At 37.9% G+C, this 27,949-nt stretch overlaps 2 protein-coding genes across 20 annotated transcripts in view; one reads left to right on the top strand and one right to left on the bottom strand.

Moving 5' to 3' along the window:
- Positions 1-283: 283 nt before the first annotated feature.
- The window catches only part of LOC138012879 (D(1) dopamine receptor-like), a 102,611-nt gene continuing 74,945 nt past the window's right edge, over positions 284-27,949 (bottom strand). For 13 of the 19 annotated variants that reach the window (XM_068859805.1, XM_068859799.1, XM_068859806.1 and 10 more), the window contains 2 exons: positions 22,511-22,568; positions 284-2,783 (listed from right to left, as the gene is read on the bottom strand). In XM_068859805.1, the coding sequence (XP_068715906.1) occupies positions 1,361-2,497 (1,137 nt within the window). In that variant the 5' untranslated portion in view covers positions 2,498-2,783; positions 22,511-22,568 and the 3' untranslated portion in view covers positions 284-1,360. Of the gene's footprint in view, positions 2,784-10,667; positions 10,773-15,706; positions 15,815-15,981; positions 16,158-16,751; positions 16,881-22,510; positions 22,569-26,224; positions 26,457-27,949 lie in introns of those variants that run through there. The other 6 variants (XM_068859812.1, XM_068859813.1, XM_068859815.1 and 3 more) reach the window with 6 other exon arrangements.
- Positions 18,375-19,376, top strand: LOC137968781 (uncharacterized). Its single transcript, XM_068815269.1, has one exon. It carries the CDS (start codon positions 18,375-18,377, stop codon positions 19,374-19,376), a length of 1,002 nt encoding a protein of 333 aa, XP_068671370.1.

Below are 27,949 nucleotides of genomic sequence, written 5' to 3'. Positions count from 1 at the left end.
ATAAAAGCTGAGAACAAGTTTGGAAGTAATCTCGGAAACAAGGGAACACAAGCATATTTTTAAAGGGAAGTAGGGAACAAGGAGCTTATCCGTGGGCGAACATTCTCTTTCCTTTCGGGAAAAAAGTGGTCGCCGATCAAATGAGAGGAAACGAGGGATACGTCAATTGCATGCATGTCAAATATGCTCAGCACAGAAAGTTGGAGTGGAAGTGGCTATCGAGGCAAAATGGAAAAAAGAAAGAAGTTTGTCCCCCCACCACCCTCCCCAGGTGAAGAACTTAACACGTGCACTGAGTCATCTAAATTACGTATCTGAAAAAGCTGCATTTTATTCAAGAGCTGTATCTTTCTATTTGATTCAGTTTCGTAGTAAAATATTCCATTCAATAATATCTAGAGTTCCAAGACTTTTTGTTACATAAGATGCAGTGCCTAATTGAATTAAACCTTGACCACGTCATGTGAATGATACCGTAAGAGTCGCCGGTTGAGGTTACACAGAAATATAAATCAAAGAAAGGTGCGAAGGTCAGAGTTAAATACATCGATTAAGTTTTGCTTTGTAGCTACTTCAAGGTAATGGCAGTATTCTACTCAAACCGAAAACTAAAGACTAATAAAACAATACAAATTGCTTACACTTAAACGCAAGCAGCTGCTATACGGGACTGCAACTAGTCTCAAATCAAAACTGTTGAGACATCTTGTGCAAAAAATGCGTTTACCGACTTCATAAGATGGCCAAGAAGAAATTTATTGAGAAAAAAACAAACAAACAAACAACACCTAGCCCTCCTTCCCTGATTCAATGTTCTCCATCGAAGTTTTGTACATGATACTATGATACTGCGTAGCTGGAAACATTGCAAGGGAGGGCTACATCTAAGCACAAGAAACAAACGCAGACTTACCCACTGGGAGTTCAAAGATTAGTGTTTTTTGTCCTTGTGCCTAAACCAAGGACGAGGCTTAAACAGCAGCATTTGAGAAAAAAAAAACGATAACTTTGCCCGTGTATTTTATAGTATTTTACATTTCTTTCTCGTCCTCGTAATTAAACACGAAGAGGCGCTATAGAAGGGGTTGCTTGATGGCCTCGCGGCGTTTCTTAAAATTCATTCAAGCGCTTTCGTCTCTGCTAGTTGTTGGCCACGCCAACATTTTGGCATTGAGCAAACCGTTTCGTTCCATGAACTGTATTCGTCAACATTCATGGTACGTTAATTTAGCTGCGCATCCACACGTCGCCTCCAAGGAAGTATTATCTGACAGTTCTTCCATGTTTAGCCGAGTCTTTACACAAAATCATTAGTAAATTTGATTGGGGCAGCCGGCAAGCACGCGCTCCACTTGCGCGGTCAGATTTGAGTCACCATGGTATCCCCGTTCAAGAAGGACTGTCGATCTTCTTTAGATCCCAGGTCTCCATTGTGATTGCCATTCTCCGCTGGTGGAGTTCCGCGTCTTGCAAAAGCGGTTTGGAAAAAGCTTGTCAATGAACTTCGTCTTTTGCTGCTATTGTATTGACGGGCCCGTTCGTCCCAAATAGATACAATTATCTTCTTAAAAGCCCGCCGAAACTCAATATTAAAGTACGCGTAAATAAACGGATTCAAAGTACTGTTTAAGTTTGGTAGAATCAAGAAGATCAGGTTAAAGAGAACTTGCGGAATGGGGCTCACTAAAGACCTATCATACTGTTCAATAGTGAAAACGATAAAAAATGGGGCCCAACAAAAAGTGAAGGTCAACAAAACAATGGCAAGGGTCTTGGTAGCTTTGAATTCCTGCCGCACGCTCTTTTGTTTACGTCTGTCTTCCTTGTTGCTGAAGTTGACATTCATGTGTTGCATTTTTGTGAACTGAATCCAGGCAGTGCGCAAAATCATGCTGTAACAAGTCACGAGCACAATAAGTGGGAACAGAAAAGCTACTATGTTCGCCACCGTGTAGAATGTTTTGTTGGTATTCGTACAATAGCCGTAACGGCTCAAGTTAACGCCTCGCTCTCCAGGCCAAGCGATAATGGAAAGCGTCGCCAGTGTGGCGGCGAACAGCCACACGCCGCCAATGGCCAAAAATGAGCGCCGGTTTGTCATCTTTCTATGGTAATCAAAAGGTTTGGTAATTTTCAAGTATCTGTCAACTGAGATCACCGCCAGATTGGCGATGGATGCCGCCGCACAAGCCATGTCCAGCCAAATCCATGCTTTGCAGATCCAAACATATTGTATGGCCGTTACGTTGGAGAGGATGCGGAAGGGTAGCCCCGCAGATGCGTAAAGTAAGTCACTTACTGCCAGGGACGCAATAAACCAGTTTGTAGGGCTGCGGAGACGCCGGTCGACGTATATGGCGATACAAACTAAGCTGTTTCCCAATATGGTCACGATCATTACAATGATGTAAAAGGCTAAAAAAAATGTTTTCCAATCCCACCAAGAGTCATCAGATTCATATGCAGGAATGTCTGTTGCATTTGTCGTGTTATTCATGTTTGTTCTCGATATGGATCAAATGTGGCTGCTTAGTAAATGTAAACGCTCGTTCCCTAGGACGTTTTTCTGGCCTCAAAGAATCGATATGTTTTAGCGCTTTTGATGTTGGTACTTGATTTCCAAGGGAATTTCAAAAACAGTTTGCCTTCAGGCCTAAGACGTGATATGGGTATGACTAGCAATGAACGCCAAACAATACTTTTGTGAACGATTTGCTTCCAATTTCAGGTCTTTGTTACTCCAGATTTGGTCCTGATGTCTTCCTCTTCTGCAGCCGAATCGCCTGCAAGAGAAATTGAAAACATGCAATTCATTCATTCACAATATGATATATGTATAATCAACAAATATTCCACCATCGCACTTTGAAATGAGATGATAGACAACCTAGTTTATTTTGTAACAAGACGCCTGAAGGCGTCTACGCGGGATATGTCGCTGTTGGTCGTTGACACTACTGAAGTCGCGTTGCAGCACGGAGTTTACTGATATCCCACACCCCTGATTTTTCATAAATACATATAGTACAATGCCTTTATTACTGAACAATTACTAGAAAGCGGTACAAAAAGATTCTCCTCAAAACACACAACGTCAATTACGACTACTTTCAAATGCCACGTCGATGACAAAACGGGACTCTAACGAACCTCACTAATCCTTTATTATTGCAAGTTTATATCCTGATTATGTAGTGTCAGTATGGATATTACAACAAATAAACATAACACTAACATAGCAATGATCGATTAAAACTGAAAGTATCGACCCTAGGTAATGAACGGTAGCATCTTCGATCGATAGGGTGCCAAGCTTAAATTTATCTGAGTGAATTATCGTACTATGTGAAAGTTGCTTAAAATTTCGTGTTTAGACAAACTGTTTGCTAACCAGTTGAACTCTTCGTTTGATACACTATTTTTTTCTTTATAGGAACGTCTAATTTTGGTGTTGTAGTTGAACGTTTTTATATATTTTTGCGATGTGAGGATGAAAACGTTAAGATGTTATTAAATTTACATGGTATAGTCTTTCACTGTATGACCACATCATGGAGGAAACCTATCAAAGGTTCTTATAAATAAGAACTGCTCATTATTACAAACTGAGATGTGTATCATGCAACGAGAAAACCATTGTTATGCTATACCAAATACCCTTTACTATTTGGGTTAATTTACATGCATTTATTTACCGTATTTTATGTAAAATAAGAACGTTCTTAATAGACTCTCGACTTACTCTCAGCCTGAGGAATGTTCTTGATACGTTCTTAGAATTTTGGTTAATGGCAGCTTCGACGTTCTTATAAAAAAAAAATTTCTTATAACTGAACTAAACAAGCCGCTAAACTCGTCGGTTCCATTGCTGCCATTGATGAATTGGCAAACTCGTTGGTTCGATCAATGGCAAGGCACACTCATGCGAGTATTCACGGTTCAATAAAACCAAAAAACAGGGTTCATAAATTAAAGAATTTAATTTCCATTCACCATTAGATAAGTGAACAAACTGGTTCGATTGGAGAACTTTCATGGACATTGCGAGCCGAGTATTGTGCATGATCAATACTTCAGTGTCTATTCCAGATCTCGCACGTGATTCCAAGTTGGACTAGAGCAAATGAAATCACACATAATGTTTATCCACTCTGATTGACCCCTGATCTTGCAAGTGATTTCAAGGTGGATTGGAGCCAACTAATTCACACAATAGAAAAACACGGCGATTTGTGACTACCATGAAAATAAAACGGAATTGGTCTGATTTATTAAAACGCCCTTCCTACGGCATCCCGCGTAAAAACAAACAAACTGATATTTGTCCGAGCATGTTACAATAGCTCACATACCATGATGGCTAGGCAAATCAAAACTCTAGAATTGCATTATATCCAGTGATATAGTTTTCAATAATTGTTTTTATGGTGGTGTTGTGGCAAAATATTGAGATGTATTCAGTCTGGGCATTTTCTACGTAGTACTGTAACGTCAATATGAGACTTGCGTTGGACGGAGCCGGGGAGTGCACGGGAAATCATGTCAAAAGAGCTGTTCTTTTTATACAGGAATACATGTATTTCCGAAAAGACAAGCTCTTATTTCAACAAAATAAAAACATCAACCGCTACGGCTAAGTTGTGGTCCACCTGTAGGTGTTCAAACCAAACCTTTTGGTGGTCAACAACAAAAACAACAACAACAACAACAACAACAGCACCCCTTCATACTCCCTCCAAACGTGTATGTGTTGCCGGTAAAATCCTGTATCAGGTTGAATCCAATTTTAACTAGGTTAAACTAGTGATCCTCATTTTATCTAGGTTGAATATGCACTCAGATGAATTGAAGAAACTTTTTTTGGAGCCTAAGTTAAGCCTAGAGAAAAATCAGGGTCAGATTAGCATTAGTTTTGGTTATTGTACATGGATATTAATTGACTTATTATGCAAAAGTAAATATTGAAAAGAACTGTGTTGGGTTGAGTATGTTCGCTGTTGTACGGTGTAGTGGTGAAGACATAGGACTATAGCTCTCGAGGGAGTTAGGTCGAGTACCGGTAAGTGCATAGTACAGTTCCTTGTTCCGTAATTATGTTGTAATGTTGAGACTGAATGGATAAGTGTACGAATAAAGAAACCGATAAGATGATACGAAACATTAAGAAGATGTGTTAAGATGCGTAAGAAATAACTTGAGGGAAGATATAGGCGTGTTCAGTCCTTTTTGGGGAGTTGATAGCTTCTTCAAACTAGGTAGAGTGCATATTCAACTTAGGTAAATTTAACCTAGGTAAAAACTGATTCAACCTGAGAACGGATTTTACCTGCAACATATACAGATAACTTGAATCCAACTTGAAAGCAAAAACATTCTTGGCGAATCGGAGGCGTACTAACAAAAAACACACAAGATAAAACAGGTGTATTATACGTAGAGCAAAACAGAACAGAAACGGTTCAAAAAAAAATATTGTATTCCTTTATCATTCTTCTTTAAGTTTCTTTTTACTGGTTGCCATATAGGCACTCCAGTCAGAAAATGCTTTCGCGTTTTTTGTTTTTTTTCCGTGTCATGAAAAGTCTTGTCTGTCACTTCCCTGCTAAGTGGAGTCTTCGTGCATAGAGTCTTCTGTGGGAATTTGTTAGGTTTGAGGGGGCTGGGGGTAATGCGTAGATTTCTCTGGTGCACAAACGAAAACATTTAATTATTAACCTGCAATGGCGTCGAAATTCATTGTAACGCGAATAGCGCTTTAGTGCATCTTTAAACAAAATATACCCTTATGGAGCTCAAGAATGGAACGTCAATTGGATAAACAAGACAGGCGGTGAAAAATACATATCTGGAATCTTTAAAGCGACGAGTAATGGTCTTCGACAACAATTTCATTTTTCGCCGTTGGATATCAAGTGAGATTAGTTTCTAATATTTTACTAACTTGGTATTATATACAACACTGAAATCAAATGGCAATTCTTTTATGTATTTAACAAGCATTGAAGGAATCGAACGCCTTGAATGCATCACATTGTTTACTAAAGTCGCATCTAAGTTGTCTGGCAAGTTACATTCATTTTGCACTCAACTCTGCAATTTAAAAAAAATTGGAAATGTGACAGTGAAAAATTATTTGAATGAAAGCTTGTTGTCTCTTTTGTGCTTTATCATTTACGGTCAAGGTTCTTTCGAAAAGGGTTTTATGTGAACTGTCAGAAATTTATTTCATTGCATATGCTTTGTGACACCGATTGTGTGTCTCGTTTGCACGCACGCAATTGAAATAGGAATCGAAGGGCTTTTTGCCTCTAATAGCAAATAGGTTGTTTGTTTCAATAAATTTTTCGCTAGAAAAGATTTTTTCTGAGATTTCCACCTGAATTTATCGTGTTGTGTAATTTTCGAGCTTAACAAGTTTGCATACGTGTGTTGAAATGTGCTACGGGAGGATTTTCGTGGTAGTGCACTGTAAGCAGCGCATAAGTCACGAAAATAAACAGGTCTGTTGGAAGCGTGCTCGAGTTTCAACAAAATGAGCCCCAAAATCGGCAAAAAAATGTGACGCTGATGAATAATGATAAAGTAGTTGCTCAAGGGCGTAGCTAGGGGGGTCCTGGGGTGCCCGTGACCCCCCTTTGTAAGCCGTTTTTTTACTCAAACAACCTACAATATTCAGGTTGCGAAAACGCGAGTATCCTCTGTTTGACATAGTGTGACCCCCCCCCCCCCCCCCCCTTTGAAAAATCCTGACTACGCCCATGTTGCTATTTCCAAAACGATGGAATTACCTGGTGATAAATAACCTCGTCTTGGAGAGTAAATTTTTGACTTTGCAGAAACAATGGTCAACCTCAAGAGTTAAGCGATTGTGATCTTTGTGTTGCATTCGCACATTTCTTCTCAAACTTTTTAACACTTGAAAGAAAATGAAAACTAACAAAAACAAAAATTCGGTATCTTGGCAAAATTTGACACAGATTCTTCACTGTTTCGCGAGTAATCACGCCGCGGTAACTTGTTCACGGCGCCCGCTGAATTCGATGTCACTTTCGATTTTGCTATTTACTTGTGCAGCCAAAAGTACAATACCAAATTTGAACGTAGCAAAAATCTCGCAAAATGTTTCATATCCGTGGTTCAAAATTAATGTTGTTTTCATGTCGTAAATTTTGTTGCTGATGGCAATATATTTTATTCTCGATCGACCATCCTGAAAACTTCCTTTTCTCTTCCTAAAAACTGTGTATCAATATTTATTTTCTTTTGCGTCAATATTTGTTTTGCATAAAGCAAGCTAAAAAAAAATGTGTACCTTGCTTACCTCGCATTTTTGGGCATTAAAATAGAATTTTCGGTCCTATGCTTCTGTTACGAAGTGGTATATTTTTAGGTCACCCATCCAGATACTAACCCTGCCAGACAGAGTTTAACTGTAGTGAACGTTGTGGTGAAGAGAAGTTGTGAGGGAACTTGGAAATGATCATCGTTTCAGCCTAGAAGCTCGATTCCCTTTTATTTTCTTCATCTTTCTGGGTTTAGTACTTTGCTAGTAACCACATGTCTTCTCAGGAGGCTATTTACCATGACACGAGACTTATACCATGACACGACAATGATATAGATTACCAAAACAATATCGTGTACTACTAGAGCTACATATTGAACTTGAATATTCTGGAAGACAAAACGCAGCTCAGTTGACAATATGGAATAAAGTGCTGTGTTACTGCACTACCACACTTACGCGATGCGTGCCTATGGTTTCTTTCTGACAAATGATTAATAGGGTGATAGCCAAGTTTTTAACCTCAGAAAAAGATCTGTTTCGTCGTATCAACGTGTGAGCCAATGGGCCTCTGCTGACACGACTTCTGGGTGACCCCTGAAATGGTCTTAATGACCCCCGACTTGAAAAAAATTGCCTGGAACGCTGCAGTTCAATACCACTTAACTCAGTCCCTTCTGTTTTTGAGTAACACGTACCACAGGCAACCCAGGGTACGCTCATCGAGCGTCTAGTTAAATGGCCTAAGGCTTGGAAGATTCACTTGAAACATGCAAAAGTTCAGAGGCGGTCGATCATTGACAAGATTTCGAGTGGTTTCGGGTCCTATTTAACAATATATATTCCAGATTGGAAGCTTATCTTTATCGGAGAGGAATACTATCGAAGTCAAAGGAGCTTCTACCCTGTGGTCTTGTGGATCATAAAGGCCTGTGGTAATTTAACCATGTTGAAAGCTTAAAATTGAATTACCTGTTCTCGAATCGCCTACTCGATCGATTTCAATTTCCTCGGTTTCGAATTGCAGGTGTTAGAGAGAGAGACAGACAGAGAGAATACCTGACAGTAGTTCTTAATTGGAGATAAAGGATTAGCGGCTTTTCTTTTTAAAAGTTTCATTTGGTATAATTCAGAAAATAACTTGATTATATAGAGGTTGGAATATAAATCTTTGGTTTACGAGGGACTTACCCCGGCCTTTGGGAGGTCTAGTCTTGAGAAGAAGTAATGAACAGCACCATGCCGGACTGACGTCTTAAGAATTTATTGGTTAAAGGAAGATGTTATCAGGACGAATGGTATATCTTTCGATACTGATGATTTATTTATAGGGCTAATTTTTGAAAGGCTTTTTTGGTATTCGCTTCCTGTCTTAAACTCTTTTTGAAAGTTTCAGTTGATAGATAGGTCTGAGCGATTAGTAAATGTCAGCTGTGAATGAAAAATTGATTATGTTAAGTTCTTCTCTGGGTTGAAGATTTGCCTGTTGACTTCCTCGATTGTTTACCATGTTGTTAACTACAGGATCAAGAAACAAAAGCCTCAGTTTTCATCTCCGGTAATTGATGCAACGAATTACAAGACAAATGTATTCTCAATGTGTAACACCACCAAAATTCGAATAACAATTACACTATCAGTTACACTATCTTTCGGCTTTTCTAATCGTTCTGATGATTCCGTAGTCCCATGTGAGGTCTTCCGACGGAGTACAAAAGTTAGAAGCATTGGCTTAAATATAATTCAACGAACCAAGTTGGAGTGTTTGAGATCGTATAAACACACTGATGCAAGATTCTCAACTATGGAGAATTTGTGTAGTCAATCGATATCAGTCTTTCAATTTGTGTGTGTGTGTGTGTGTGTGTGGTATTGCACTTGGGCATCGACTTATAACCAAGTTTTCTTTATGTTATTCGAATTTAGTGACAAATGACTTATATTAATTTAATGCGTACATCTAAAAAACACTTAACTCAAGTTCTCCAAAACTTGAAAACTGAGCCCTTTCAAAACGGATATGTTAATACATGAAATTTCCACCGAGGACAATCAATCAGGATGCAAAGCATGAATTCTAATAACATCAAAAATTGATTTCAATTGAGGATTAAAAAGTTCGCAAGGGTCACTGAAGCAGAATTAACCGATGCATATGTATGGATTAGCTGAACAGTGATTTCTGTCTCACAAAAATCAGTAAGATTAATTTCAGTCGGTGTTCGATGATTTTTTAATGTCGGAAATCTCAAAGCTGACGAAAAACAAGTAGCTCAGTTTTAAGATGGCTTCCTCATAACTTGATCTCAGAATTTGACTTTCATCCTCTGTCTTCTTATTATTTCTTAGCACAATTAAGAAACTGTGTAACAAAAGGAAACGGATTTAATGAAGGAAAACACGGTTCTCTTCTTTCATTCAATTGTGTTTGCTTTGGTTGCCTTAGTGTCAAGCGGTTTCCAAGATGTGACAACGTTTTTTAGTTTCTGCAGAGTCAATAAAAGCGGTTATTTTCTGAGAGCATTTGATACAGCTGGTGCTTACATAATTTCACCCTAAGGCAAGCATGTATGTAACATTTTACTTATAAACTCACAGGCTACAATAATCAGTATTTCTGTAATAACACCCACACAAATTAAACCAAACATGTTTCCGCGTCAAATCTTCCGCAGTTTCCTCATGTACTGTTAGAATACAGTTGTTTTCAAGTTGTAGTATATCCCGTATCGTAGTTAGTGGATAATTTCTAACTGTAACTGCATTCATGTTATGGAAAATCATTTTCTCCGTTCCGGATTCTTAATATCTTCCTGTTTCAGTGGACATCAAACATCGAGCTCTTCCTCACTGACCGGATTTCGTAATGGTATATTGTACATTCTTGAGGAGAAGATAACCAATACTTTCCATGGCAGGCCTAACGAACCTCACAAATGTAAATTTCCTCTACACTAATGTTCAAAGTTTCCATGAGTGTATCAGTGTTTTAAGTTAATACATATAAATGATTCTGTGAACTTCGGTAAAGTTATAAAGACAATGCCTTTTACGTCCGTTTCTTCTGAAGGGTTTAATACGATGCTTAAAATTGGTAACTCGAACAATGAGTACGACTTTTAGCTTCTCAAATCAGAAAAAAAGAAAATCAAACGACCTTTAGCTTTGAATAACTTAAAACAGCGTCAGAAAATAGCCTGAATAACAACAACAACATGTTCAACAAAAGAAGCAACACGAAAAAGTGGTTGTTCGGTATATCATAAATTTATAAATCTACTGTACATAGTTTCCTTCCAAGAGAAATAGAGTAACCCGAGAGGGCGATTTGTATGTACTACAGAGCGAATATTAATTGCCAGACAAATCTCTATGTACTTACCTTATGTTTTCAAGCTCTCACATAAAACCTTTCCGCTTAAACGACTAGCTGACTATTCTCACTGGTTACCATCATTCCGTGAACCTGACCAGTTCTAAATGATCTCGTTTGAGGATTTCCTCCAAGTAGGTCTTTTATATCAGATATCAGATTGGAATATGCATTAAAACAATTCTCTCTTTATTTTGGTTTGAATGACAGATAAATTAATAGCCTCGTCCCTTAGCTGCAGGCTTAAATTTTTGACAAAAAAACATTATTTAACGGATTTGCGAATATCGCTAGGGAAAAATAGGATTCTTTTGACAATGATGTATCTTTATTGTTTGTGACGTAGCAATAATCCCAAGACGATGATAGCAGATCGGAGATGGAAATCAAGCGCCTGAAGGCAAGTTGAATAACAAAAATCAAAGGAAATTGCCGTGATAATATGCGAATTGTAAGGAATCAAGTCAGAACATGCCAAATAAGTCAAACCTTGTTGGTCGGTTTCCTCAAAGGCATGGAACTGGCTAATTATCAGTGCTTTGGTGATGTATATCACTTATTGCAAGATTGATTTAGCTTGACAAGTTTTTATTTCCAAATAAAAAAACATATATTAAAGTCGGCCAGGTACCTTTCTGATCGCATACATGTAACTTAAAAGGATTACAAATGTTTTTTTTGTACAAAACTCTTGGCTTATCGCTTACAGCATATATCGTCAACATTTTACAATGTTACTCATAAATCGTTTTTCAGAATTTTGACAATGCGCTCTATTGACCGCACGCAAAAGGCAGTTTTCCGTGATTTGTCGAGTATCAAAATAATGTATTTCCACGTTTCGATCGTTAGTCTTAAATGAATGAGATAACTCCGGAGATAAAGCTCTTGACGATGTTCGTCAATACGTAACTCAAAACACGTATAAGTCTTCATCGAGCATCTTCTTCGAACCTGGCGGGCTACTTCACTGAATACAAGTCTATCTCTACTGTAGGCGTTAAGGTTTTGAATACTTAAAACAAATTGACGAATGTTTTTTGCTGTCAACCATAACAAGAACTATGTGACAACTGAATCATTAAAAAACGGATGTTCTCATCCGAACTTGTTTACGCCATCACAAAGGCTATTCCTCCGTGTTGTTCTCGTCTATTTTTCTCCACCTATTACCCGTGAGCACTATGCGCCAAAGCACGATCCCAAAGGGAAGTTGTGTATTTCTAAAATTAAGCTGACTAGTGGTCAATTACATTACTCTGACTGAAACTTGCAGTATCATAGTTGTCACGTTCTCGTTATAAATACACTCGAGAATTGCTAACCTTGAGATGAAGCTTCAAGTCATTGAGCTTGTTCAAATTGTCGCGACTTGTTGTTTTTCAACGTATCAACGCCTTAGGAACTCTTGAAGGAAATCAAGATAATTTTTCAAGATGAAAGAACCACGATGTCAAACCCATTATCCTTGACATTGCGAATCATTCATTTAAACTTTTTAATCTCTCCTCACTCTCATCTCGTAACTAACACAAATGATTGCCCGAGGAGTCGTCAATATTGTCTTCCGCGACCTTTTCATAGTCATGCATGTGCTAACCTTTGAACCCACCTAAGCATGAAATCAAGCCAATTGACGAGTAGCAATAATCCAAAAAAATTAGGTGTCAGATCTGCAATATGGAGAGTTAAACGCCATATTTAATAGGTTTAATTAAAAAGAAAAAAATCTGCAATTCTTTCACCGGTCCGAGTAACATTTAAGGTAACTTTGGCTCTTGTAAAACATCACCTTGAAATGACCTAATTCAAATAAATGAAAGGAACGAAAAACGTAAACATTCTACGCGTGAAGACAGCGACCAGTGGCTATTGACTCCCTATCCTAACTTCAATGCCTTCCTCTCAGCTTCGCCCACATTGCACCTTGACTATGACAATTCTGTGCATAATATTATCGATGGGCTCCTCGGTGTAAATTCCCTAATGTAATCATCATTTCAAAATGTTAAACTACCTTCAGTCCATGAGCGGAGTGTATATGCAATTCGTCGGGTAACCCTTTCTCTTAACTTCATAACAGACACTGAGAATGTCTTCGAAATGTCATTACAAAATTGTGTTCGGTATCGCAGTCATCGCTGGCATGATTGATCAACAACCAATTTATCAATTTCGTCAAGTTTTTTAGTTTCAAACATTCCTGGCATTTATATCAGGAATAAAAGAAATAGCGTTGGAGCATAAATTAAGGCTTAAATCATTTTTAACGTCTTAAAAGTGTTTTGTTGTGTTTCGCATGGTTTTTTTCCTACATTGAAGTTTTCGATCATTGAGTCTTGCTATCAAAGAATCTCACTTGGTTCTTTTGCAGTCGGTGACGCAGGTCACAAAGTGATCTGTGGAATACCGATTTAAATCTACTAGATAACTAAGAAGTTCGTAAACTTTCAACGATAATAAGACATTACTTTGAGAGAGATCATAATGCAATTCATCCTCACAAAATCATGAAATGAAATGAAAAACATCTCTGTGCAAAACACCCTTCCATTAGATCAAAATTAAGCTTATTTACAGATTCTTTTCAGTCTGAAAATTTATTAGTTGTCCTTCATTTTAATTTTCCACAGGTACAGTCGGTAGTACATGGAATTGTAAGTGGTAAATCACCAAAGGCTACCGCTCACCAAGAAAACTGAATTGTGGTAAATTTGTTTTATCAATTTGCGAGTATTCATCCGGATCATCCAATCCTCGAATCGTCCTCTAATAACAACCTGACATGGGCACACAATTCTCATTAATAATACGTCGTTGTCCGTTGCAGTCGATCGAAGGGCCTTGATAAAAAATATTTAAGGTTATACATCAATTTTACAGATCTTTTGATATCAAACGGATATCCCCTAAGAGCTTTGCTTTTCAAAAATCTAAGATGTACTTAAGTCAACACTTCAAGTATTCCTTATTCACAATACGCAATTGAAACAAGTACATGATCATGATGAGTGATTATCACTTGCATGCTATCAAAGAAAAACATTTCCTTCTAGGAGATTTCAGGTCCTCGAGGGAGGTTCCGAACGCAACGTTTTTAAGATCTAATTTATTTTACTCGCTAAAGAGGTACGTAGAATTAAAAGGGCTGTGTCACGCAGCTGACGCAGTGCAGTTCATTTTGTGTCGTTTTACTACTTCTCGTTATACAGCTTAACGTTAACTCAGAAATTACTTTAAAATTAAACAACACAAACCATTGCCTCCTTGCAGCCGTTTTTTGTGTGAGGAAGCTGCACAAACCAAAGCTTCGTGACGAAAAAATGTCTGTTGATAATAAACAATTATCGGATTCGGTTTTCGCACGACAGCGATAATTATCAAGGGCAAAGTTTGTGTTATCTGCCGAAGCCGAAGGCCGAGGCAAATAAACCTATCATGCGAAAATCGAATCCGATAATTGTTTTATTATGCATATTCCTGAGCTGCACTTGTAAAGACAAGAGGACTGACTCATCCATTTCTTTGGATGAGCGGCAAGTCAAATAATGCTTCTGCGGTTGGCAGAGTCTTCTTTCCTCTTCTCTGCTGGTTAATGTGTTAGGTGACGTCACTTCTGCATGCATAAAACTATTGTCTGTAGGTATGACGTCAATTCTACATACATAAAATCTATTGTCTGTAGGTACGACGTAACAGTAACAGAGCAAGCAAGAATTAGCTGCGTGCTTATAGCCAATAAAAATGAAGCTGGTGACACCAATGTATAACAAACAAATTAAAGTTACAAACGACAGCCTCAACTTTAAAAAAACTGTTATGCTTAACAGTTTTCAAAAACTCCATTCACAACCATTTTGATAATCTTCTCCAATTTTGCCCATCCCTATCTCCTTTTGTATTTGCTGTTTAATTCCGGCAAACCTTCCTTCAATGTTCTCAGTAGTAATTTTTAAGTTCCGATTTGGTTGCCAGTTTTCAGTCTCAATTTGGGTAAAGTTTGTGACCCTGTTTGATCACGGTTACATTAGATTTCGCCAAACTTCTTTTTCCCCTTGGTTATCACATTTGGATCGCAGTCTAAATCATATTCACTAGTCTGACTTTCAGACAAAATTTAGGTGACTAAAAGCTTAAAACCATTTTTGGTGGTTGATAGGTTTTATTCTGAAAAAAAAAACCTTAAATTATAAAGTCTTTCAAGTAATTTTTATTACTATAGTTCCTAGTTTTTACGGTGAGGCATTTCAGTCTAGCTAGAATATCGTGACACATGAATAAAGTTTTGGTTGTCTTTTCTTGTCTAGATTAAAACTGTGTTGATTACTAAATCATGATGTAAGCTTTTTTAAGACCATTTAATGATATCGTTTCAAGGTTATCGTTTCAGGGATGGCGCAGTGGTGAGAGCATTCGCCTCCCGCCGAGTTCGATTCCTATACTCGGAGTCATATATATGAGTTGAATTTTTTGGTTCTCTACTCTGCATCGGGAGGTTTTTCTCCGGGTACTCCGGTTTACCCCTCTCCTCAAAACTCGACGTTTGACTTCATTTGCGTTAATTGTTAATTTCAGTTTACAGAGTCCGCAATTAGTGTTCCAGCACGAGAACTACTAGACACTTAGATAAAGTTCCTTTCCTTTCCTTGTTACCAAGGAAAGCAAACCAAACTACATGTTACGAAACTTTCTTCTTCTACACCCTCTGCACTTTGACCCATTCGTGTTTTCCAAGCACGTCACATATTTGTTTAGACTGGATTCTTAGTTGCTCCGTTATTGTTTAAGTATTTAGCAACGCATCTCATTTTTACAATTAAAGAAACACTGCTATAATATAGCTTAATATCTCTTTGAGGCTACCACAAAACGTGCCACCGGCGAACCTCATCGGCGAGGCCAAGTTTATCGATGGCAGTTGATATTCAATCATAACAAGGGTTCGTTTTTGAGAAATTCGTCCTAGTTATATTTTCCGTTAACCAAAATTTAGACGTGACGTGGGGAGATTAATATCGCAGTGAAATAATGGCGAAACGCAGAGGTACCTTTGACCGCCCTTCCGTAAATTAAGCATTCGTCAAAGTTTTGATATCCCCAAGAATGCAAGCCGTGGAACGTCTGTCAACTACATGTAAGGTATACACATGCAGGAGCTGTGAAAGGTACAAGTATCAAGGAGAAAATAATTTCAACACCAGCTCCAAAGAAAGTAAACACTAGCGTACGGCAGGGACTAAAAATAAATTTGTACTCTTTGCCGTAAGATAAAGATTGCTTCGCCGAATACAGCAGATAATTAGTAAAAAATTTCACAACTCGCCTTTGGCTGAAGTGCTCCGAAATCTCTCAAATCTTAACTCGACTAAACTCCAGACAACTTAATGTGGTACCCAGACTGTAGCGCAGTGTCCTTGTGGCTTTCAAGATTATTTGGACTTTCCAGAGTTTGTTACAACTTTCTATACCAATGCGTTGAACATGGTCTTATCACGAATTAATATTGAATCGTTATGCTGAATGGGTTTAAATCTGCATACTATGTTAGCGGCATTCATTTTTACATACGGACTTCAATATAAACAAAAATGAGAGAAGAGCACAATTCTAAATTTGGGTTTTCTCTGCTTCACACAACTCAATATGCGGTGACGAGTTGTAGCTCTTTATCATCAGGGAATTCATAAATGGGAAAAATAATTGCCTAGTGGAAGATTTTTCATAGACGAACGGCGCAATACAGATATCTTTACACACATTTTATGGCAATACATGTAAAGGTCTCCCTACTATAATGATAATAACAATAGTAAGTCATGATTGAGAACATTTCCGCAATATTTGCGGTACTCAGAAATGAAGGTCTAGAGGTGTTTAACTAACGTTTACAGTCAATTTTGTATCTATTCAGAACTGAGACTTATAGTTTCATTTCTTTTGAAATCTCAAAAGAAAAGCTACCATATAATATTGCTTTGCATCCATTTGACTTGGAATATTACAATATCGTCACCATTCTTGATACCATGAATTTTAATCGCCATAAGAGATCTAATAATTTGGCTAAATTGATTGACAATTAAAGCAACTTACCATTCCATAGAATTGTGAAGTTTCACTAAGAGAATCGCCGGGAAACACAGTAAACAAACTAAATCGGTACCAATTGGCTAAAAAGTATTATTTCCGGAATGGCAAGTTGTTATTCAAAAAAGGAATAAGATTACCATAATAAATCGGCTGTGTTGTGATGCTCCTCTATTTAAACCTATTTTCACAATTATTGACACTTTCTACAGTAGCTATGAGTAATGGTTACCAATTAGAGTATTATATATTATAGTAACAACTAATAATAATAATAATAATAATAATAATAATAATAATAATACTGATTATATAGTGTTGTCCGAACCCAGTGTCCGAACTGAGTGTCTGAACCCACGTGCTTCCAGTAGTAATTGGGGCACTGGGAACAGTTCCAAGAAGACTTGAAAGCAACTTACAGCGCATTGGCACCAACAATTCTATAGAACTAATTCAAAAAACCGCTCTCCTGGGCACAGCAAGAATTCTGAGAAAGGTTCTGGAGCGATGAAAGCCATGATAAAATTTGGGTTCCCTTAGGCAACTTGTTGTTGCCTGGCCCCCAAGAAGATAACCCGGATCCAACTTTTGGAAAAGCCACGTTTGAGCTATTAATGGTGTTCCGTTTAGTCGTTCTCGTTCTCTTTCTCTCTTCTTTCGTTTCTGTTCTTCTGTCATAGGCCGTCCAGGCATCTTGCAAACTTAGTAGATTCAAAATTTAAAATCTTGAGATAAGACACGCCAAAAACTGCAATTCAGAGCAAAAAGCAGCATTAAACAAATAAAGAACAAAAACTCAGCGTTAAGTTTATATCCCTCCAATGCTTGACTTGAATAACTGCGAAGCCACCAGTGTGTCCTGACCACAGCTATATTATGTCAAACCTGGACTGAAACCAGCGAACCAGCGAATAATGTAAGAAAAAATATTTTCCAAACTGTACCTGAACACGAAAAGCGTCGACTGTCAAGAGCTGTTGTTGACGTAGCATAGCTGTGCAGCCGTGTCGAGCCACAGAAAGAGCACGAAAAATTTGTCATCGTTTATGCTGAGGTGTGTGTCTGACCTTGCTTGAGCCTGCGATCCAATCAACAGCCAGTCCTTGGTCAGTGGTCAACTTTAAAAAAAACAGCTGACCTCGATAAAATCCAACTTGAGCCAGCGATATGGTCACGTGATACTGGTCAGCGGATACATTGTTTTGACCGGTGTCAATTGACCAGAACATTGATGTCCAGTAACAAAGATGTATGCTGTAAACTAGCTACAGTCTCGACTGGAGTATTGCTTCCTCAATGAGCTCTAAATTCATCGGCATACATGGAGGGGTGGACGGACGTACGGTCGTACGGTGACCAAAACCAAATTTTCTCGGATCGATGGGTTACCATATTTTCTTAACTATGGTGCTGCGCGCGCGCGCGCGCCGGAGCTCCGCTAAGAAAGGTGCTGGAACGATGACGGTTGTTAAAAGGTAGAAGAGTTGTGAAACTGTGGGTGACCTTAAGCAACTGGTTGATGCTCGGCACCCATCGAGAGAATCCGGCTCTTAAGAACAGTGATCGGTGTGGCAAAAAACAATAATAATAATAATAATAATAATAATAATAATAATAATAATAATAATAATGGACACAACATTGGTCTCTATCAGAGTTAAGAGGGACAGAGCAGCTCGGAAGGTCATAGTTGAGAACGGTGGCAAGCACCCAGCCAGCCTAACTTCTTTGTTATATCTACCGAGGGAGAAAGGGGGTAGAGGCCTGCAATCAGTCGAACACGAGTATAAGATCACTAAAATCAAATCGCTACTGAAATTGTATCAGAATTCGGACCAGACTGTGGAAGCAGTTAGAGAATTTGAAGAACACGCCATGGCATCAGGCCACCAGTCGCTTGTAAAGGAAGCAGCCAAGTACGCTGAAGAGCTTAACATCACACTTCAGCTTGATATCCTAAATCCAGTGTGTGTTACAACGGAAGGAAAGGTGGTGACTGCAGCTAGAGCTGGGAATCTGCTGAAGAAATCTCAAGAGATGCAGTTCTTGGAGATCGCTAAAGACAAAAAGAGGCAAGGAAAGTTATTCCGTATTAGATGGGACGATGATAGCCTAAGCATAACCAGCTGCTTTGCTTGGCTAAAAGGTTGGGCTACATGGCCTACATATACCATCGCGGGCATGTATGAGCTATATGAACAGTTGTTACCTACGAAGCTCTACACAAAGGAAAAGACGCAAACCTCCACCGATGGTGAAGTCCTATGCAGGTTATGTGGGAAGGTAGCTGAGAGCGTTGCACATATACTGGCTGGATGTTCCTCCCTGGCACAAACCATGTACCTATACAGCCATAATGCAGCTTTGAAGATTCTGTTTTTTGAGCTCCTCCGAGAGCATGGTTTAATAGAAGAGGTTCCACCATGGTACTCACCGGCGATGCCAAAACCAGCCTACCAGATCACCACGAGTGAAGCGTTTTGGGATATTCCCATCTATGTAGAGCACAACGAAGTCAGAGCAAATCGGATCGACGCGCGTCTTGTCAGCCACGAGAGGAAAGAAGTTTATGCGATTGAAATGAGCTGCCCATGGATTGAGAGTAGAGCCAAGAAAGATGAAGACACTTAAGTATGGGCCCATGAAGTGGGAGCTGAAGCAGAGATACAATGGTTATAGGGTTGAACAGTACAACATAATAATTGACGTACTGGGTGGCTATTCTAAACATCTAGAGAAGTCGGTGAGGAAGCTAATAGGAGCGAGAGCGCGGGGTGTACTTGAGCGGATGCAGAAGTCGGTCATCTCAAACACTTTGAACATTGCCAGAACATTTAAGATAAATACTTAATTAGGGCGCTAAGGACACTAGATTTTAGGTTTTTTTTTTTTTCAGAAATCCAGAAACACAAGTATTGTCGCAAAACCTGTATTTTACTGATTTCCTACGCAGTTTTTATAGTGCATAAGAGTTTGATATGATTCTAAATAGGCTTTTAGTAGAGATAACCAGATTATGATGGCCTCGTATAGGTTTATAAGAGATAATGAGAGTATAAAAACTGAATAATTTTCTAAATAGGCTTTTAGTAGAGATAACATCATGTTTTTGCGTAGGTTTTATAGAGTATAGAATTTAATTATATTCTGAATTAGTTCTCTAAGTAGAAAGATTCATATCATTATGTATATTAGAATTGTACTAGGTTCCGTACCGAACTTTTTTTAGTTCTAATTCTAAGTGTAGCTTCTCAAGTGGTGTAGGTTACGTTATGCGCCCTATACTACTCATAATGTGGAAAGCATTCCAAAGTTTTATACTGCGAGATAATAATAATAATAATAATGATAATAATAATAATAATAATAATAATAATAATAATAATAATACTTATTATTATTACTATTATTGTTATTATTATTATTATTTTATTATTATTATTATTATTATTATTATTATTATTATTGAGGACAGTACAGAAATCAAGTCAACTCATGCAGAGAAGAACCTCTCGGAGCAGAGTAGAGAACAACAAACTCAACCCACCTATGACGCCGAGTCTGGAAATCGAACCCGGGTCAAATAGGTGGAAGGTGAGCGCTCTCGCCTCGGCGATATCCCCGCTCCTAAAGTAAATCAAATCACTGAATACAGACCAGTCAACGAGAGAGCCCGAAATAGAGCGAGTTTCAGTCGAGTGTCATAAAACTAAAACCAAAGTAATTACTTTGGCCTATCAAGAAGGACGAAGATAATCCGGTAAACCAAGCAAAACTTGAAGTTATACACGTAGCCGACACAAAGCGCGGGAAAATGTGCACGAGCCACCATTGATTTTGGTTTCACTTTTGATTGGTTGAAAAAGTGGCGCGAGAACTTTGAACTAATCACTGAATGAAGTAATACAAAACCAAAGTAATCCACTAATTACTTTCGATACTCTATTGAAAACCGCTCTAACCTCAAAACGGAATAAAATTTGTCCTGAATCACAACTGTATTATGATATAACCCTTTTAATTAAGTATAACCGACAACTTGACAGTTCAGCCAAACACTGATTTCTCGCAAAGGAATTAAAACCTCTAAAATAGTCACGACAGTCAACCTTAATGGAAAATACGAATTAATTAAACTATATTAATGAAACGATGAAAACCGTAAAAGTTTCATTAAATTTTCCTGTGTTATCATGGTACTTAATCCGAGACATTTTTTCGACAAAAAGGCCGCTAGTCCTTGGGCTTTGCTTGGAACGTTTTTCGTGTTCCTTGGGAAATTTCACGTCATTATTTTCAGTTTGAATTTTGGACTTTACTTTTTACATTTTTACACGGAAAATATATCGTTAATTTTGAATTTTTACAAAGAGTAAATCACGATAATTTACTGCTCGGAAAATTGAGATTCCGTTTAAACGGCTATACCATTACAAAATTCCCAAAGTATTATTTTTTTTACTTTTTACTTTTTGCTAGGAACAAGCAATTATGATCAGATCAGATTGTTTGTGGATTACGTAATTTCCTGTTTGTACGCGCGATATCCAATACTGAGCTTTGCTTTCAACGATACGGATAAAAGAAATGGTAATTTTTCTAAACGGAAAGGACTCGTAACTATTTTTTCAAGATGGCAGCCAGTATACTAATAAAATAAAGTCGAGGTAAACACGATTTTATGTGTGGACATATTGTCACAAAATGTTGCACAGCAACCAAGCTTTCTTACTACGAAACTATTTACGTCAGTGCTTATCTTCAAAAGGAAACAGGATTAAACGTTTCAAAAAATAGCGTGACCTTGCCTTAAAAGACCTCGAGAAGTGAATTTCGCACGTAATCTGAACATATGACAATCTAATTTTATTCCATACTTAGCAAGGTAAATAACAATGACGATTTCCAAAATATTCCTATTTAATATTAACTCAAGGTTGGACGAAGCTGGAACGTTTCCAATATAATTAATACAGTGCACTTGTTTTCTGAAATGGGTTGAAATCAACTACGCAACTCACTGCCGCCCTAATATCTTATCCATCGACAAAAGAAACGAGCGTGGAGTCCTTTGGATCGAAGGAAAAAAAAGGCTTTCTGCATACGCAAAACGAAATGCCATTCAATAATCTACACGCCCCATAACAGCTGTACATAAATTAAATTTATTCACCGTCTCTAGGCTTTACTATTGGCTACTATTGTACTGGTAAGCAGTGGAGAACAATGGCAAACGCACAACAACTTTATATCCTCGTGGCAATTTGTCAGTGTCATTTACTATCTTGATTGCTTTTGCTAGTTGCTACCTTATCTTAATAGATCAGGTCCCTATATTTTTACAACAAAACCGAAGTACCATACTTTAAGGGCTTGAACATGTAAACTCCTTGAAATAGCAACACTCCATTACGGATGACGTATCAATTAACAGACTAAAATTTAATCTCATTTGCCAAGTGACCCTATCCCTCGTGTTGATATTTAGACATCTTTCGAGGGCTAAAATCTTCCAGCCGAAAAGAATTCGGTTCTAAAACTAATCTAAAGTTGATAGCAATGAACTTTCCCCTGCTGTTAACAGTGTCCAGAGCTCAAAACGTATGTAAACTGAAAACGTCAAAGAATTGACACACATAAACAGTTGTTTTCTCATCAACAATCCAATTGGTAGTGTTCTCAAATTACTTCAGATGGCATAATGATATAATAATTTTTTAACACTTAAGTAATCCAAAACATAACATTTTCAATGTTTTACTTACGCGTTCAGTTGCAGTGTAGGGAATTGTGTTGAAAATTACCAGTGTTTTCCAAGTTACTCTGCAAACAAACAACACATCAATTTGAACGATTGGAAATTTCGACGAAAAACTCACCAGGAGTTTTTACATATCCAACTTAGTCAGCATTATTTGACGATAAACAACACGGTTAATGGTCGTTTAAAAGCCACAACACAAGATATTGAAGCTGCTCGGTTTCCTTGCGGTCAAGTATTTTCAACCGCCCCCTTTCTGAAAAATTGCCTGGTAAATTGTTTCAAACATTTTTTGAATGTCATTTTGCTCAAATGTAGTTTTAATGGGAGAGGACAAATCATAGTTGGCTGGCTCCCAGTTGATAAGTTTCTGGCCACGTAGGCCATTTTCGGTGCGTAATGGGTTTTCTCCAATTCGTCAGGGAGTTGTCAAGTTTACTGGGTTCATAATCATAAAAATTGTCACATTACAAGGGCGAATGACCACGTTGTGGAAGAAAAACAACAATTTTTTTCGTCTTTGCCGGTTTTAAATTGTTTTTCATGTGGTCGTGTATAATTTGCATTGGCGAACGGAAAAGCTCCTTCTTAGCTTGTGCTGAAGCGCTCAACGCTAAGAATTTTTGATATTGAGTCAGATGCTTAATAGTTAATAATAATAATAACAGTCAAGGTGTTTCTCTGCTTTTCGGCCCCTGGATTAATCGTCTCAAGTTTGTCAGAGAAAAGAATGTCATGCTCGGCCAATGGGCAAATAACTAAAATTTCGGCGTTGATTCAAGAGTCTTCATCAAAACAGAAGCTTGACCAAAAATAAACACTATTTGTTATGATAGTGTAAATTTAATAATATTGAAATTAAATATATTTCAGCATCTAAAGGTTTCATTTGTCGGTTCAGTTAACCCTAACATTGCCTTTGTAAGTGCGTAGGTTGAAGTTACACTTGCCAGTTACGCCTTTCTTCATGATAAAAACTAACTACTTTGTCAGCTTTAGTTGTTTTAAAGCGTCAAAAAATAGCTTCAAAACCAATTGTTCAGATGTCGTTATTACCGTCACTTGCAACTACCTGTCCACACGCGTGACAAAAACATGTTCTGCCAGCTAATCAAAATTCGACGTTTTGACACACACTTCAAATTTTAGCCGCCCACTTGGGAACGTTTTGGCGCCAGTTACGCAAATGATCGTAGCTGATTTATTTGCCGTTTGGCAAGACATGGCCTTTACAATAAATAAACTATGTAGCAATTTCAAGCAAGGTGTTCAAAACTGCAAAAGACAAAATGCCCGTACGCGTTGCTGACTTTGCTTCCGGTGAAGTGTTTGCGGAGTGGCGCCAAAACGTTCCAAAGTGGGTGGGTAACCTTTGCAATATAATTGTCAAAACTTTGAATTTTGACTGGCCGGCAGAACATGTTTTTGTCAAGTGTGTGGACAGGTAGTTGCAAGCGACGGTAACAAAACAAGAAGCTTTGAAAATCTTTCTGGAAGTTTAAATAATTATATATATATATATAAAATAGATATAACTGCAGACAGTACTGTTTCGGCCTTCTGGGCCTCATCAGTGCAGTGCTGATGTCTGGGATGGAGGTTAAGCTTATATAGCCACCCCAAAATAGATATATATATATCCCGACAATATATATATATATCTATATCTATATCTATATCTATATCTATATCTATATATATATATATATATATATATATATATATATATATATATCTATATCTATATATGGATTGGTGTACGGTATCGTCCATTTTCTTGCGACGGTTTATGGCGAGACTTGAACTCGAAGGAGACGCATGCGAATCAAGCAACGCTGCCTCCTATGTGTTACTTATCACAGCGCTCACTGTTTCTGTCATGATGTCCATTCATGAGTCACGGTCAATTTTGATAGACGTAACGAAGTGTCCCGACAAGTACAAGCCAAGGGCAACCAACGAGAATATAGTTCAAAACCACTTAAACATAGCATTGTTAAACGTATTTTAGTATTTAAACTGTAGATATAGGCATATTTTTATCCCCAAAAAATTCTTCATTTGTTCGGATTTCCTAGCTGAAAGTCTAGTGATCCGAAAAATATAGGGATCAAAACTTACCTTTTCGAAAATTTCAGCCAGAAAAAAAGGCTCCCGAAAATTGTAGGTGACCTTTTAGGGTAAAAATCCGTTTAAAATGGGCAATTACACCGTTTTTTGGATGTTCGAAAATCCCAGGACAGGCAGGCAAGCAAGACATTTTACAACAAATGTTCCGAAAATTCTAGATCTCAAATCGTCTTCCGAGCAGATATTTTCCGAAAATTCAGTGACGTTGGGTGCCCCTGAGCACAAGCGTCAGTTTCTGTTATTTACAACCACGGATATAACGTTAGCGTTTGCATTGCTTTTCATTCAGAGCTTTACCACTATTTAAGTTTACTTAAGCAGTAAAAGTTAGGGTTAATGGCTTTCATTTGTTTGAATTAAACAAAAGGGTAAAGACACTTCGTGACGCGTATAAAACGAAGCGCGCAGCTCAATAGACAGGTACTGCAAAAGAACTTTTCACCTGTTGTTTAAACAAACAAGGAAGTTCCTGTAGAATTCAGACCTACAGTGTCTTACATGACCAACATGCACGGTTTTTTTAATATCTATGAGCAAGGTTTCAGCTGAGTGTAATGGATAAGCGAACGCTGTTCTGCTTGGTCGCGTCGAAAGAATCTGCGGCCCGAGGGTTTCATCAACGCGGTGTTAAAATAAACACTCTGTCCAGTTCCGTCCTTCACAGGGAAATAGTGTAGTGTGTTAATGTCGAAAGAAAACATCATACTTCTGGCTTTTAACGTTTGTATGCAAATCGTGTCTTGTTGTTTAAGTGGTGATAAAATAAGTTGAGTGCTTCGATGATGGCGAGTTGCAACAAAAATGCCTCTTTAAAAAAGACCGAATTCTTTTACACCTTGTGAAATAAGAGAGAGAGAAAAAGCATTCTCCGCTTATTATTTGGCTCTGTGGAAACACTCAATTGTAAATGGCTATTCCATGCCTCGTCAGTCTTTCTACGTGTTCGTTTTATGGAAATTCGTGAACAAAGACAAAGAGCTCACCAAACCGCAAACTCTATTTTAACAAATAACACAGTTCATTAAATTTTTAAGACACGACATCACTCATCTGCACTATTATCTTTTAACTATGCCGTTGTTTTTCTATGCAAATAGTCTTCTGCCCAAGGTATGAAAGCGATTAGGGAAGGCCTTTTGCATACGGAAATACACATATATTTTTAGAAATTACACTTACATAGGAAGTGCATGGACTTCAAACGAACCACTCTTGTGCACAATTTTGAACGGATTTTGTGACGTTTCCAACGATTAGATTAAGATCGAACATTAGCTACTTTCGAACCATTTCTCGACATTTTCGTTTTGAAGTTACTCCATGAAACCGCAAGAAGCCCAAATGATGCGCAACTTCTTGCCTGGCAGTCTTTAACCCGAGGAAACCGATGAAAAATACTTTAGCCCGTTCATTTTTTCTTCAGTGATGTTACGGTCCATTGACTATTCTTCAACGTATTTGTTACCTTGTTTTTCTAGCTTGTTTCCGTTACATGGGGTTGCCAAAAAGACTATCACTTTTGAACGCGATGCGTTTGTAAATTTGCTGTTTAAAAAGCATAATTGCATTGAAATCTAATTATACTTACCTGTGCTCTATGATTTTGCTGCGCGTGATACGGTGACAAAGTATAGCTTGGTGCTGAAACTTACCAACTGTACAATGTCTCTTTTTCTCATCCAGGAAGACGGCACCGCTTTCCTTTCGTTAGCAAATTAGTTGCTGACGACTAAAATTTCAAAATCTGTTGGAAATTTATAACGATCTTGGAGAGCAAGATTTAACTGAATAAGGAGCAGATGGTGTTGTCTTTGTGTGAATGTTTGATAGGGAAATGGGCCCTCAGGCAACGAATTCATTAGTTCCCTGTGCAGATTTGCTGCGATTTGATTGGTAGTAAGCTGCTTCAGTGATAATTTGCTATGTGTAAAACATGCGAAAAGCCTGAAAATCACCAGCCTAAAAGTCACGTCTTTGTGTTTCATCCTCCGAAAGCATTGGCCTTTTTACTTTTTAAACTTATTTCAACTTTTAGAAAAGATAGATAAAATCACTGCATTGATCAAGCTTTCAATCAATTACCAGAAAATTTGCATTTAAGTAATTCCACGTGATCCACGTGTTAGACTTAGAGATCGCTTATTCAGTTCTTATTTGAAATCTCTACAAAGGAAAATGCGCGACACAAATATCATATAGCAGGGAAAATGAGTCTTCGGTGTCGTTTAATTTATACTGTAACTGAGGCCTTTCAAAAAATGCCAACCCTTGAAGTTGAAGAGCAATTGTCACGAGATTTGAAAAATCATTCGCAATAGCTGAATACTTCGAAATCACGTGCTGTACCTCTCTCGGTGATATTTGAAAAGAATTTTATTCCATGTCGTTATCATAGGCCATGTTGATTCAACCAAAACAGTAGAATATGTTTGCATAAGAATAGAAGCTAATTTGGGACACCAACATCACCTCCATTACTATCTTGGATAACATTTTTACTAAATAAACCCCTTCTGGCGGCTGGTATGTCGGCTGATAAAGTCCGCGGCTGAGAAATTGTCAAAAAATTGAAAATTTGGCCGAGAAGCGAAGCTTCGCCGAGGGCAAATATGAAAATTTGAGGACAATCTGTCAGCCAAGGACGTTATGAGCCAACAAACCAGCAAGCCAGAAAGGGGTATATTTATTTTATAACCCTTCCATTAATTTTCATATCCCGCAAAAAACCGCTCGGAAAACGCCAGTGTTAAATGTGCTGGCGATCCCTCGAATTTATTTGATACAATGTTCAAAATTTGACTAGAAAGAAAGCGTGTCGCTCTCAGAAAAAAAAATCAAATCATTTTAATAGCCCACTTTCGATAAATATAAATTCAGTCCCAAACAAAAGACATCATCTCGAGGCTCGGGGGAATAAACTCATACAAATCCTTATTTTTATTCCCCAGTGCCTCGAGATGATGCCTTTTGTTTAGGACTGAATTTTAATATATCGAAATTGGTCTATTGTCACTGCAAGAGGAAAACTGGAAAACAAGGCGCTTTCTGCTTACTGAAAAAGAAATTCCAACAATGAAAGACAGAGTGTGCAAAGTCTGGATGACTGTTTTCAAGTGCGGCTGGAATTTTTCTCTCCTTCGAACGGTGGGGTTATTTTATAGTCGGTAAACACAGGGTATTAAAATTCTCTATTCTTTAAAATGACTTAGTTAAAGTTCGCGTAGGATTAAATCTCTAAAGTGTGCTCAAAACTTTCTTCACCTTCAAAGAGGTTGACAGCATGTTTTGTTGACTTCCTCGTACTTTTCAGAAC

This window comes from Montipora foliosa, chromosome 8, assembly GCF_036669935.1.
Source record: "Montipora foliosa isolate CH-2021 chromosome 8, ASM3666993v2, whole genome shotgun sequence".
Taxonomy (NCBI): domain Eukaryota; kingdom Metazoa; phylum Cnidaria; class Anthozoa; order Scleractinia; family Acroporidae; genus Montipora; species Montipora foliosa.
This window is presented reverse-complemented; position numbering and strand designations above follow the sequence as displayed.